This window comes from Hermetia illucens, chromosome 1, assembly GCF_905115235.1.
Source record: "Hermetia illucens chromosome 1, iHerIll2.2.curated.20191125, whole genome shotgun sequence".
NCBI classification, from domain to species: domain Eukaryota; kingdom Metazoa; phylum Arthropoda; class Insecta; order Diptera; family Stratiomyidae; genus Hermetia; species Hermetia illucens.
The window spans coordinates 162,254,936-162,270,467 of record NC_051849.1 but is presented as its reverse complement, the minus strand read 5'-3'; the positions used below and the strand labels follow the sequence as shown (position 1 = coordinate 162,270,467).

Here is a 15,532-nt window from a genome sequence, read left to right as displayed (position 1 = left end):
AGTATTCCGGAGAAATGAATAGTTATTACCAGAACGACATATAATAATCGTTGGCGTAACAATCCATATTGGATCAGGGTCTTCAAATCCGTTAGAGCACTTCATTCAAGGCTGTAACGGTACACTACAGAACACTGTAGGAGGCAATTTGGTTCGAATTTTGAGCCGTTAAATGCTAACTCACATTGAAATGATCTTAACAAACATATAAACCTGGCCGGAAAGAAACTGAATTTCGTCGAACGATCCACTTATTCTGAATATCTGCTTTCGAAGCAGCTAAAAGGCTTCTAGCGGGGTTTTAGTAGAGTTATTTGTGCATCAGAACACGAAATAAAGGCCATCTTTGACATCTTATTCAATGAGAAAGCAAACAGATGCCATTAGCATAGTAGAGGTGTTTGAGGAAAGATGTCGTAGTCCATTGAAGCCCCTCAGGCCCTTCGGACAAGGCGGCAAGAAAAACGCCATTGATAACAAAAGGAAATAATATCGGTGGCAATATGCAACTCCGGCGGACTCTGCTTTCGACTTCATATTTTATTTTACCTCGCTGCAGATCGCATTTTCCGTTATGTCGCTCTGTGTGTGTCACTGGTAGCAGTGGGATTTGTATCGTGATTTAACGTCGACTCAGCTGTGAATGAGTACTTGAGCCAAATCAGGGTAATAATCTCGAACAAGCGCAATGCTGACCACATTGCCTCCGACAGTCTACTGTAGTGCACCGTTACGGTCTTGAATGAGGTGCTCTAACACACTTCAAGGCCCTGATCCAATATGGATTGTTGCGCCAACGATTATTATTATTATTACAAGGAGGGTTGGATGGAGTCCAAATCATACGAGGAGCGAAGTATAAAACCTGACAATTTTGTTGCTCGATTGGTGACTTCGAGGCAATCGGTGTCAAAGTGGGGCTTATTGTCGAAAATGACTCCGAGGTCTTGAGTGCGATTTAAGCAGGATAAGAAATGTCCGTTAATAGAGTAGGAGAAAGCAGTGGGTGAGGATTTTGGGGAGTAGCACCTAGAGTGACAATTTCTGATATTTAGCGCTAAACCATTAGCCAAGCACCAACGAACCAGAGTGACTAGATTAGATTGAAGGAAAGCACAGTCCATAGGCGACGATATAGTGGAAAACAGCTTAAGGTCGTGGCATAGAGCAAACAGGGACAAGTAAGAAGGGGGAAGATCGTTGATAAAAAATAAAAATAACAAAGGGCCTAGAATAGATCCCTGTGTTTGATGCGTTATACCCCATCAAGAGGTAAATAGTAGCCATTTGATATCTATTTTAAATGACACTATGCTTTTGTTGCCATTGCAATTACTATTATGCGGTTGCTAAAACTCCAACTATAGTGAGTGTGAATGTTAGACGCAAAATTGAAGAACAGCTGGTCATCTCAGCGATCGCATTTTGTTGGGACACCTAGAAAAATAGTTTGGCAACCGGATAATTTTCAGTCCGAAATTTTAAAGAAATTGCACTCTAGTAGTGGATATTTGGGGAAATAAAGTGGATAAGAAAGGAGTTAAATAAAGGAATAAGAAAGTATAATTGAATCCAGATTGCTCAGGTGTTAGTTGTAGTGTCCGCGGGCACTCTCCTTCTGGCGAGAGAGTGTATTTGCTATTTCTTTTCTTTCATGTTAGCACCCTTTGTCTCTCCAATACACTCCTTCCAATTTTCTAATAATTTCCATCCGCTCTTCGTTTATATGAAAACTTAATTTTTTTTAAATTTTCATTTCCAAAATTTTGTTTATAAACCGTCCTACTCAGCTGAAGATTTTCTGAGTCAAGATAATGATTTTGAATAGGGGGTAAGCTTCCGACAGGCACAAAACCAGGATGTCTGGAGTTCCTTATTAAGGCAGGCCTAGACCGGATACCGGTTGTTGCGCCGTTGATGATGATGATGGTTCAGGCAATTTTTTTTGAAGGAAGTGTGTTGAAAGTGAGCGCGCACATTGTGTAAGTATATACTCGGTTCATATGCAAATTTAAAAAGCTGTTAACGTTGAATTTGAGTGATTGATTCAGTGTTATGCCACAAATTTGGTCATAGGCTGAACGGTGCTTCTATCCTTTAGATTTTGTATTTATCTATTCGGCCGAAATTTGTATATTCTTGGAACGAGCGAATAAGTTGCGCGGAGGATAAGGACGGTTGTTGAAAAGCAACGCGAAAAAGTATGCCTACGCCAAATCAGGATCAATTGATTGCAGTGCGACTTGCAATAGAAATTGGCAAAAAATCGGAAGCAACTTCCAGCGAAGTAAACAATCGTTAAATCATAAAAGGCAGATTTTGAATCGGAATGAGTGGAGGAATTTGTACAGCGTCGTATATTTACTACTGACATGGGCACAGATGATGCCATAATTCAAAATAACCTCTAGCAATTTAATTTCGGCAAATATAAATTATGATGTGAATCAACCTCTCTCAGTTCTCGGTGTTCAAATGTAATTTTTTTGCTTTTGTTTTTCTGATATTTTATTTGGATTTATTTTACTTTATTTTAATCCGTTTCATATTATTTTTATTAATTTTTTTGATGCTGTATTCTTTTCGATATTACTTTTATATTTCTTTATTTTCATTTTTTTTTTAAGGTTTTGTGTAAAACAAAACCTTATTAAAGTCGATTCACTGTCTGTCTGTCTGTCACACGCACTTTTCTCAGAAACGGCTACACTGATTGACATGAAATTTGGTGAGAAGGTAGGAACTGTGGACGCCCAGACATGCAATCAGTGATATTCTTCTACGGTGAGATCTAGGTGGGCTCCCCATATGTGTAAAAGGGGGGTGTAAAATTTTTTTTCACCGAACATAGTCATGTGAGGTATCAAATGAAAGGTTCGAAGCCGGTCTTAGTTTTGAGATTTGTTAGAAAGGCGGGTAGTGGGAGGGGTGGAAAGTGATGATTTCTTTAACGGACCCATTCTCAGAAACTACCCAACCCATAAATCTGAAAAAATCATGAAGCTGCCCCTATATGGTGTCCAGGCCTCAAAATACTCTATACATGGACACCTGTTAAAATTAAGTTAGTAATAGTATTTTACCATATTTTTGGGGAAATTGAGTAAAACCCCCCTTAAGTTTATCTCAGAGTTATAAAAGTTGGTAGTAGTATAAAGTATAATATGAAGCATATTATCCATAAGTTTGATCAAAATCGTACTATTAGTAACAAAGTTACTGTAGCTCGAAATTGACTTTACCGTGTAAATTTACTGCAACTGAATTTCAATACCGCACTAAAGTGAGTAGTCAGACATGCAAATGCATATACATAATCGGCTACGTACACGTTCTAAACTTAAATATACTCACAGAATAAGCAAACAAAACCTTGCATACCTGAAGCGCTCAGCTTCCGGTTTCCCGACTTGTTTGTATCTGTTGTAGGTTAAAGTCTTCGCATTTGCTAATAATATTAAACTCAGAGTCTGAAGTGTATGAGGTTGACTATTATCAATACACGGCTTTCCATCAAATGATTTATTTAAATCGTTTTCTAAAAACTAGAGGGCAATGGAATTTTCCACAATGTGACACGGAGCTGTCATGCGTTCGTCGCTCCTCATATCTTCTTCTTTTTCTTCAGCCCTTGTCTTTGACCTAGCGAGGCTTTTAAATTCCCATCCAGCGTATCACCGTTGTTTCGGCCGGCCCTTTGGTCACTTACAATGACTTTGATGTTCAGAGCAATCTTGGTAATTAAGTGACCATGCTATCGAAGACGCCTTTCTCCAAGGTCACTGCAACCCCATATCGATCGCGGATATCCTCATTTCGGATGTGAAAGTCCTGGGGGTTTAACGTGAGTAGCTGCCGTGTAGGCATAATCCCACGATCCTCTTCGGACACGGATTGATTTTGGGACCACAATCAGAGCCCCGCCATGACTGGTACAGCGGTACTGGTTTATACTGAGTGCAGGCTCAGCATTCATACTAGTGGATGAGAGGCCTATCTAACACCTCTGCCGCAACTAAGGGATACGGGATCCGAGTTGTACAGAGCAACTCCACCCTTGAGCTCCGAGGAGCTCTGCCCGCGATGTAGGCACAACTACAACCACCATGAAACTGCCACAAGGGGGCCAGCAGCAAATAACCGGTCCGAGAGCACATCCTCCAGGAGCTCCCCCGGAGCATATGCTCTCAGGGGGCCGTCCCGGTTCCCATGGTACCAGATAACCTCCGGTGAGGCTTCGTGGCAGAGCCACTTCAGATCAGTCCCCTGCAGACTCGGGTCTGATCACACTCCTCATTTCGGATGTGATCAAAACGTGCCACGCCACCAGTCCAATGCAACATCTCATCTCCATTACTGCAAGACACCGTTCATTATCTTTTACAGTTGGTCAACACTCATAACTATAGAGAGAGGCAGACGGACGACATTGCGGTAAATTTTAGATTTGAGACGTTCGCTGATACATCGATCACAAAGAACTCCAGTTGTGGAACGTCACTTCATCCAGATCTCATTAATGCGTGAAACAATTTCATTACGCAGTTCTCCATTGGTTGATAGGATTGACCCGAGATATTTAATTTCTTCAGTTCTGGGCAGGTTACTGCAGTTGACAGCGCTAAGCAATTTAAATATCTTAAGCCAATGCTATCAGCCAATAGAGAACTGCGGTATGCTCATCACAAAGGGAAACACAAAACCTTTTATACATGAAGCGTCAAGTTTCCGGTTTCCTGAATTGTTTTCATTTATTTAATGATTTTCGTTTTGATTGTTTGTATGACAATTTTGCATGAATTTTACATGAATATTGTTTCGTACTTTTGCTTTTAATTTACAATTCTGTAATAAATTCCGACTTTAATTTGAGGGAATCTCAAAGGTTGCGTCTCATAGGCAGGAGAAGCTGCGATTAGAGATCCATCGTGGATATTCCCTCTTGATCGCGGCACTCGTTTAACAGCCCCATGCGCGAGGTTGAGCTGTTATTTTTTTTTCAATTCTAGATTTAGCTGGCGTGTTGAAGTTTCATACCTAGCTCACGTGTTGGTTTGGGATTTCTCAGGATCCAGTGCAGGCCCACGTATCGCTTAAAGGACACATCTTTTCAGGTTTTTGGGGCAGCTCTTCCCTTCTTGGTCTCTTCTGCCCACTCAGAATGGCCTTTCGGCCGTCGCAATCAATTCTATATGAACGTTAACCGAATTCGCGCAGTCATAAACATATTACATACACTTGTTAGAGTTGTAGGTTGTAAATGGTATTTTCAAATCCATACAAATAGCAATGAAATATTATTCTCTTGTTGTTATTACGTTTTAATAGTGCTCAATATATTCGTTTTGCTCTTGTTGTTGGTTAAGTTATAATTCAGGAGTGGTCCATTCGCACTTGATTTCACATAGCAGAAAAAGGTTATAACCAAACACACAGGTTGATTCGATGGTAAGCTCATAAAAAGTAATAGTATCTGATCAATTGATTACTATTCAATAACACTTTCGTATTCCGAGGAGTGTGTATATATTCTGAAAATCATGTTTCCAAAGAAAAGCGGATTTAACCGGAATTTTTGACTCACTTAACTGAACAAAAACCATGCGAAAGTGCGACCATTTCAAAATTGCGACAAGTGTCATCAAAGATCTGTCGAAAAATCACTCGTTGAATCATCACGATTTGCATCCAGTTAGCATCACCAATAATTGAGTTACGTAAAGACTTCAGCATAAAATATAGGTAAATTCCACTAATCATTGTTATTATTTACCTTAACTTTCTGTCGATATTCATCAACAATGGCGTCAATATCCGTTGAAGTGTCCGAATCTGAATTTTCAGTTTTTGCGATGTACTCCATATCTGAGACCTGACCATCATTCGAACGTGCCGAGAAAAAGATACAAAAATAATAGCAACATTAAAGAAAAACACTTTCACTTAAGACGAACGCTCTGAAATATTTCTTTTGAGCGTACTGAGAAATAAAAATTGAAATTAAAGCAAAATCAATAATAATAATCACCTGAGGCTCGCCGTCAGATAGAATTGTCGATTCGGCATCTCTTTGTGAAATTGTTGGGCGGGGCGAAGACGGCTCCCCGAGAAGGAGCCATTCCCGTTCTAGTTCGCTATTGTTTTTATTCTTCGTCTTTGATTTTGACTTCTTTATCGCAGTCTGGATGGGTTTTTGGAAGTTCCATAGACTTCTTCGACGGCCTGTTGGATGATTCGTTGGAACTGTTGACAGGCGGCTGTAGGAAAGACTTGTTTCACCTAAGAGTGTGGGAGAATTGGGAATGAATTTATTTGTGAACATCATGTTTATGTTTTTCTCTTTTCTAGAAAAACAACGCATTAACAATTTATTTTATCTTCCATCCGAAAAACGGTACTATCCAAAAAGTTTATCGAATTTATCAATTCATGTCATGTGAGATGTTCAATTTGAAACCATATTGAATTGAATCTTATCTTTGTATTTGAGTAATTTGTGAACTAGTTCTTATGGCCCCAACGACCTTAATGGGTTCGATTGTTACAAAATGGCTTGGTTAAATGGAACAAATTGTGAATACGGTAGAAAATAGTTAATCTGAAATAACGAGAAACTCCACCCCACTCTCTTCTTATTAAGAGCTCAATGTATAATTTTTCTTAGCGATGACATACTGAAACAATTTTCTACATTTATAACAATAACAATTTCCGGCTTAGATATAGTTTTCGGTTCTCTGACATCACTTTTCTAGTAGTGAAAAGCATTCCATCCAATGGCAAAAGTTGTTCATAATACGAGTATATGCATATGTAGAACGACTCATGACGGTAAGTACGGTTGAGGAAGGCCGGAAGACCTGCTTCAGGAAGTCTTGGTGTAAAATCAAATCCTGTTTTCCCAATGAATGTTGCATCTTTTTAAGGAACCGCGCTTTATGGAAAGAAGATACGATGAACTTGTATAATTCTCCTCTCTATGTTGTGAACATTCCAGTGCCTCGAAGGAGCAATTGTAATATTGTAACATAGGAAGAAGACGATATGACTAATGGTCATTAGTAAAAGAAAAGTTTATATTAATTCAGCAGGACCAAGTAGACGAATTATTCTCGTTGTTTTGAAGATCGTTATCCGCATAAAAATCATGTAAAGTGGCCCCCCGTTCCCAAAGAAGGAGAAAAAACACATTAAATTTGGCTCATTGTTATTAGCTATCAATAAGTACCTATTTATTTTTTGTTTTTTTATTCAAATCGGTTTACTGTCTGTCCGTTTTTTTCTAGAGGTGGACATTTTAAAACACCAGTACATACAGGGTGCGGCAGCATAACTTCCTTTTTTCAAAACTCAATAAAAACTATTGTATGCATCGGAAAATATTTATTTATTTTTTATAATGTAGATACACGTCTAAAGTTTTTATTTACATTGTTTTGAAGATCAAATCTGTTAGGTGACGTCCCCCATTCTCCATACATTGCGTAAACCGATTTCTGGCGTTTGTCATGACTCTTGTTAGCATAGCAGATGTTATGTTGGCAATTTCTGTTGGTCTTCAAATCTTGTAGGCTTCTTGGACGGTTCACATAAACACGGGATTTCAAAAATCCAAATTTTCTAGCCGTGGGAAAAAAAATTCTGTAGCATGTTTACATACCGGTCCGAATTCACTGTCACTGTAACCTCATTTTCCTCAAAAAACCAGGGACCAATAATTCCAGCTGAGGAAATTGCACACCGCACTGTGACTTTGGGTGAATGCAAAGGCTTCTGATGCAATTCTCGAGGGTTGGTGTCAGCCCAGTAGCGTATGTTTTGTTTGTTAACCGACCCACAAAAATGAAAATGGGCTTCATCGCTAAAAAAAACAATAGCACCCTCGGGAACGACATCAAGAAGAAGCTCACACGCGTTCATCCGAGAATTGAAGTCACGTTCTGAAAGTTCCTGCACTATCGCCATCTTATAGGGATGAAAATGAAGATCATCACGAAGAATTTTTCTCACAGAACAATCGGATAATCCAAGGGCAGATGCGTGTTTGTGCGCAGAACGCCGTGGCGATCGCAACATTGACGCTCTCACTGCTTCAATGTTCTCAGGTGATCTAACGGGCCGAGGGACTCCAGTTCTTCCTTTTATCGCACTTGCAGTTTGTCTGAATGTAGTGACCCATGTAACAATTGATTTACGGTCTGGGACGGGAGCCAACGGGGCTAAATTAAAGCGATTCCGAAATGCACGCTGTGTTGCAATAACCGAACATCCGCTTGAAAAGTAAACCTCAACGGCAAAGGCACGCTCCTCACTATTCCAACGCATGATGGCGACTGAACCGTGTCGGGACAAAACTTTACAGTATTCCCTCTTGAACGAGACCACTAGCGCTCCGCTATGACATCAACTAACTGAGTGGCGCGCATTTTAAAAAAGGAAGTTATGCTGCTGCACCTTGTATATTCCAGCGCGTGTAGCATTTTCCCACTAAAATCACTCCTTAACTGCTGTCCTCTTCCCCGCGGGACCACCGCAAAGTATTACGTCGCGAGGTGGATATAGCTCTCCCTTCGCCCATTGATCTCAACCTGCACTGAATCGGCCCTACATGTGCTATGTTGGATTCCAGTTTTCCTAGCACACAAGCATTTCCCCAATTAGACTTTGCCTTAAAAGAGTTCTTCGTCCAGACTCTTCCTGTCCTCTGTGAATCCAGGGTAATGTAAGACGACATACTTGGGTATTTTGGAACCCTGTGCTCTATCGTTGTTGCAACCTACTCAGCGATTTCTCCCTTTCGGCATTTTTCATTTGCCGCTCTCATCGGTCTAAATGCCGAACGGCATTTTTCCAGGTACCGCTTTGTCTGAGATGGTTCTAGAGCCACAGCGCACTATTAATGCAGTTCCCCTACAGGCCGCGGTCAGCTTCTAAGTATTGCCTGTGGTAAGTCCCATTCTGCAGGGAGCCGTTACGTCCTTAACCGCTTGGTGAACAGCACAGCATCTGCTTTGTCCACCGCGAATGCAAGATTCGCATCTTTCAGCCACTTCTTTATAGCAGTGATTGCTTCGGAATTCAACACTTCCGCGAGATGTTTTGTAACAACAATCACTGCTTTGTCATCGGTGTAACCCACGTGCAACTGGAACGTTGACGATGTTGTTATGAATGATGTTTCACAATAGTGGTTCCAGCATAGAGCTCCATTTGGCCGAGTTGAACACATTGTACACATCAAAGGCAATCACTGCGCCATATTCGCTAGCACTACCTTACCTTACCTTACCTTACCTTACCTTACCTTACCTTACATCAAATTTTCACTTAAGCCAGCAACTAGCTTGACGGTGCCGTACAGAATCCGTCAGTCTGATAAGCCTCCGAGATTCTCTACAGTCGGGAGCAATCTGTTATCTGTTATTATTCACTGTAGCATTTTTCCTATAGTGTCGTACAGACAGATAGGTCTGTATTAAAATGGTGTTGAGCTGTTGGGCGATGGAAAGGATTTCTGTACTTTTCCATCAAGTGAATTATCTACTTTACTTGATTCTTCACACCTACAAATTTCAAATCTTGCTGCAAACCAAAATTCCTAGAAGATGCAGAAACAGCAGAAGCATCGTGACACGTCGCGTCGTAATTATTGAACCGCGTGGTCAGAACAACAGGACCCATCCCATTGGATAACAATTCCCTTATGGAATTTGCTATAAATTTGCCCGTGAAATCGAGGACAGTATCTTGTAGTCCGTGAAAAAATTTAGTATTCCATATTTTTTAGTTCCAACCCCTTCCCCCGTAAATTGAACAGATGGTTATTATTAACTTTAGGCACAAAGACTAGTTTTCGGCGTTTCCATACCTCACCATACCACCAGGAATGCTTGAAGCCACTCCATATGCCCCAACCAGCTTAAGGACTTTGTTTTGTTGTCTTCCAGTCCTCCCTCTAGGCACTTCTTCACGGGTTTATATCCGCCTCTGCACAAAGTTGTTTGGAGCAGTCTCTTTTGCTTGGCTGTGTAGATAGCATGAGGTTCCTTCGAGTTTCTATGTGGACTTGCTGCTTGACTTTTTGGTCAGTTCCACTCATTGCTCCCTGGGCCACTCATCTGGCCTGATGGCATGCCAAGGAGGATCAATCAGTTCACTGCTCCACCAGCAGCAAGGCTTTCTACTGGTTGAAAGTATAACGTTTCGACATTGATGAGTCGCATCCGATCACGAGGCTCTTTCCGTGTGTGGCTAGTAGAGTGTCCTGATCTAACAACACATCTGTAAATGTTTGCCCACCAGTTGTTTTTGCAGAGTAACCTGACGTTCTACTTATTCCAGGACGTGCAGGTCGATTACCTGGTGATCACTGTCGGTGTGGTGTTTACCGACTTTCCTGAACATATCACTAGCTAGTGGAGCACCAACAAAGTCAATCTCACAATCAAACCGGACCTTCCTTTTCGGTAGATATTTCCCCGACTATCTGGACCACACCCTCCTGCATTCGAAATTGAACACCCCTCTTCTGTGGCTCATGTATTGAATTCATCAGCAATGGCTTTTGGTCTCCGTCTTTCCGCGTCCAAGACCAATCTGTTCAGTATGTCCTAGAATTCAACCAACATCAGGCTTGAAAAAACATAGCATTTGTTCCGTCTATATTGTCCATATAAACTTGGTTGTAGGTTTTCTGATACATTCCTGTATGGCCTGGTCACCAAGCCCACCCAGCCAATCCAGTTGTAGGATCGGCTACAGGTACATCGTGCATTTGAAATGGTTGTCATATTCCTGGGCGATGTGACTCTTTTCTCCACTTTTCTTCTGTGAGTATATTTGAGTGCAGAACTATCCCATTTGTACGTATACGCATTCAGCATGTCAGATTACTTACTTTAGTGTGATATTGATATTCCGTTGGAGTAAATTTGCATGGTAAAGTCAACTTTGAGCTACTGTAACTCTGTTAGTATATTAGTATTATTTTTATCAAACCTGGGGGATAACATGGTTCATACTATAATATATATTACTATAAATTTTTATAACTATAGAATAAGCTTGAGGGGGTTTCCCCAAAAATATAGTAATTGGTACTAATGTTAACTTAATTTGAGCAGACATCGATGTGGAGCGTATTTTGAGGTTGGAGGTTGGATAGTTTCTGAGAATGGGTCCGTTAAAGATCATCACTTTCGACCTCCCCACTCCCAGCCTTTCCAACAAATGTCAAAACTAAAACCGGCATCAAAAAGTAGTAATCAAACCTTTCCTTTGATATCCAACATGACCATATTCGGTGAAAAAAATTTAACACCCCTCTTTTGCATATATGTGGACCCCTCTTAATTTCAACGAAATATGATGTTACTTACTGCGTGTCTGAACATTCACAGTTCTCATCTTCTCACCAAATTTCGTGTCAATCGGTATAGCCGTTTCTGCATGCGAGTGACGGACAACCAGACAGACATTGAACCGATTTTAATAAGGTTTTGCTTTACAAATATACAACCCAAACGTTGGTTTTTGGGCTATAAAATCATAATTTTTTATTGAAAAAAAAACCAACGATTAAATTTTTTTTCGATCTTTGTCTTGTGGCGCGGCAGGATCTGCAGCATTCGAAATTTATTTCGAATGTTGCGGATGCGGACGGGTAGATGGCGCGGAACTCTCCACTCACTCATTTTAGAACGCACCAAGGGAGTGGAGAATTAGCGGTGGAAAAATGCCGTTGGTTGGGACAGTAAGGACCGCATGGAAATAAGCCGGTTTCTTCTGTTTCCAACCGCGGCGGTGAACAAAACTACAAAAGTGTAAAGTTTTAACTGTTAAAATAACATAAAAAAGGCGACTGCCTAACTGATTGAAATCGATAATACGTTGAATGAAATTCTGATTTACTCGGACGACTATTAGTGAAAACAAATTAACACTGATCTTCCTTGCTAATTATCGAAATTCGTATATATTACTTGGGTTATAAAGCATTTGACATTGAAAGTCATTGCGAAGAAAAACAAAATAAATTTTATTACAATTCCTCTAAAAATCAAACACATTTGTTTTCTCATTCATCAGTGATCAGTGTGGGTGCAACTGCGTCTCCCATTTCAATTAATTATTTATATAATAATCTGGGTGTGATGGTTGACACAACGTTTTGAAACAACAGTTTAAAGTCTGTCCGTCTGTCTGCCACACCCGATTTATTTATTATTATTATCATGAAAATTGGTGAGATTGTGTGGCCTGTTGTCTCCTTTAAAAGTGGTGTTATTTTGTGTTGATTTTGAGGGGGCTCCCCATACATGTGAATGGAGGGTGCAAATTTTTTTTCGCAATATATGGCCATGCAGGGTATCAAATGAAAGTGCTCAGTTAGTGGTCCCATATTTGATATCGGGTGAACCGTAAGGGAGTGAGAGCTTAAAATATGGCCATCAAAAAAATTGAAACAGGTCTCGTTCTCTGAACCTATCCTGAGTTCATATGAATGGGGTCGGAAAGTATTATTTTGTTTCAGTTTTTTAGTCATTTGTATATGAATATCAATGTGTGTATGTAGGTATATAGTATGTGTGAGCTAATGAAGTCTGCGGGTAGTGTCTAATTCAGGTAGATATATTAGTACATTTGGATTTGTAGTTATATACGGACAGAAAAATGTGCGTAGAAGTTTCTCACATAAGATGAACACAAAACCTTTATACCCGAAGCGCGAACTTCCGGTATCCCGATTTGTTTATGATAGAATGATAGAATAAGCCTGGCAAGTTTCAAAAAGTTGACGGTTGAGCCGTTTTCGAGAAATTCTGGTCACCGGTTTCAAACCTGTCATTTGCGCAAAAATGTGTCCAAAGTTTCAACTTCAGATCGTTTATGGAACGGATTATTCTTTTTCAACGATCAATTTTATTCGTATTGACTTGAAATTTTAGGGACTTGTTCTCAGATAGTTATACGACTTAAAATGGTGAAACTAGTTTTTTTTTCAAAGTTTCAAGTGGAGTTAACCCCTAAATGCAAAGTTACAGTATTTTTTCTGGAAAATACAATCATACAGGCTAAAATAAAAAGCATGATACTACCAAGTCTGGCGAGTTGTAGTTATAGTAGGCCAAAGTTACCTCTTTTGTGCAGAATTTACTGCAATCTAAGAATACTAAATGGATAAACATTACAAGCCACGTACAAAGGGGATGAATGTCCACTCAAATATTGTTACAAAAGAAATGCTCAAGATCTTTCATTCCTGAAGGTAAGTTTTAGATTTTCGACTTGCATTCAGTGATAGTTTATATCTTTTACATTACCAATATATTATCTGCACTATTTATGATGTGGGATAGATAGAGGCATTGTTAACAAAAAAAATTTTTCCTCTTCAAGAATTAATGACATCGATGCAGCATTCGATGGTGCTGAGAGGGACGTTGACGGTCTACTCCTCATCCACGATTACGAGCAGCTGAAGATGTGAAAAGAACAGTTCGCCATGTTTCTTGGCTTGGCGGTCTCCCTGACAATTCGAAATTTTCCCCAAAAAGTAAAAAAAAGGGATGGTTGTTGAGCTTTTAAAGGAGGGATAATTGGAAGGATATGTGCGTGTCCCCTGTCGTCATAAAGAAAATAGCGAAAATAATTCTGGAATACATCAGAGAACACCTTGCAAACTTAGTCAACAGAGAACAGACTGGCTTCCGGTCTGGATCCCCTCAGCCTGCGAATCACTTTGGAACTGCTAAATCGTAAAAGTATGCCACGGCTAGATTAGGATCGGATTCCCATTCGACTGTTTGCATATATCTTATGGATTCTAAGGACTTATAGATTCTTAGGAATTCTAAAGACCTTAAAGAATGCATCTCAGTATGGGCTAAGATGAAAAGGTTCACTTAAATCAAATTTTACTCTTTTTACTTTTACCTCTACGTGAGTGGTCAAACATTATATTTCTTCTCCCTTTTGTGATTTTATTCTACTCCCCTTTGCATAGCCATCTCGGTTCTGGTTGTATACCGTTTTCCATTTGCCAGGCATAGGATATATACATTTTATACAATAATGTGTGAAGGGACCAGTGTCTCATCTTCCTTGCGTCACTAACAAAGTGGGACACAACCGTGTGATGAGGACACTACGGTAAAGGCGCTTTTAGGTTCGGGCGGACTTAAAAGTTAGTTGTCCAGAAATCTTAGTAAAGAAATTCCGTTCAGAACTATCTGTTGTTAAAAATATCCTCTTGTGCTGCGATTAACGGAAGCACCATTGGTATGACGTCTCTTACTTAATGTGTTGAATGTACGATGCTTCAAGCTGACCTGCACTTTGTCTTGTTGAAAATAGCTGCATGAGAAGTAGTTGTTTTCTCTTTTCATTAAAAACGGGCGTAAAATGAGTCTGTTCTCTATTCTTTCCCTACACTATTAACTAGATATACAGTCTTGTAGATTTGGGGTTTTTCGTGCGTAATTTGGGTATAATAGTTCCGCACTTTATACCTCTAAAACCAGTAAAAATGGAAAACCTCGGTTTGCCAAGTATACGAGACGTTATTCAAATGTTCAAAGGTCTTCTGCAATTATGTAAACAAAAATTGATACTCTGTATGCAATTTATCCCCTAACTTGGCATTCCTGCTATTCTCCAGATAAGATTATATAATGATAATGAATTATAAATAATCCTACATTTAAGCAAGGAGTTATTTCAGTTTTGCCCATCGTTGTGATAACAGTGAATGAAAAGGAAAAAAGAATGGAAAAGAGTCAAAAACGTATACTTTTTCTGTATGAGTTCAAACTCGGTCATAAAGCAGCCGAGGCGACCAGGATCATTAACAGCGCATTTGGAGTTGATACGGTTAGCGAACGAACCACATGGCGGTGGTTCGAAAAATTCCGGTCAGGCGACATAAACCTTCAAAGTGAGCCACGTGAACATCCAGGACCATCGATTGATAACGGCGAGCTGCGGGTGCTAGGCGAATCCGACACACGTCAGTCTGTGAGAGACATTACAGAAAAACGCGCAGGCGCAACGGTTCAAAAGTTGAACGAATTGCAGTATGAGACTTTGCCTCATCCACCATATTCACCGGACCCTTCGCTAACCGACTACCACTTTTTTAAACATTTGGATCATTTTTTGGCGGAAAAACAACTTAGGAACGAAGAGGCTGTCAAAATTGCCTTCGACGAATTTATCAACACCCGACAGTTGGACTTCTACGATACTGGCATACATGCTCTTGAATCTCGTTGGAAGAAGTATTTTGAATCGACTGGCACCTATTTTAATTAATTAAATAAATTTTTGTAAGCTTTACAGTCGTTTTAAATTTTAGTACCAAAACGGCCATTTCATTTGCAAAAATTCTTCGGAGGAATCTTTTCCCGAACGCGGCCAAGAGTTCGCAATTCTTCTTGCTAAGAACCCAAGTCTCCGAGGAATACATGAGGACTGGCAAGATTCTTGTCTTGTACAGTAAGAGCTTTGACCCTATGATGAGACGTTTCGAGCG

At 40.0% G+C, this 15,532-nt stretch overlaps 1 protein-coding gene across 1 annotated transcript in view; it reads right to left on the bottom strand.

Moving 5' to 3' along the window:
• LOC119646935 (probable cationic amino acid transporter) overlaps window positions 1–15,532 on the bottom strand; it is an 86,784-nt gene that overhangs the window by 13,459 nt on the left and 57,793 nt on the right. Inside the window, exons 9-10 of the mRNA XM_038047626.1 lie at window positions 6,029–6,279; window positions 5,774–5,872 (exon numbers count right to left, since the gene is read on the bottom strand). Coding sequence (XP_037903554.1) covers window positions 5,774–5,872; window positions 6,029–6,279 — 350 coding nt within the window. The remainder of the gene's footprint in view (window positions 1–5,773; window positions 5,873–6,028; window positions 6,280–15,532) is intronic.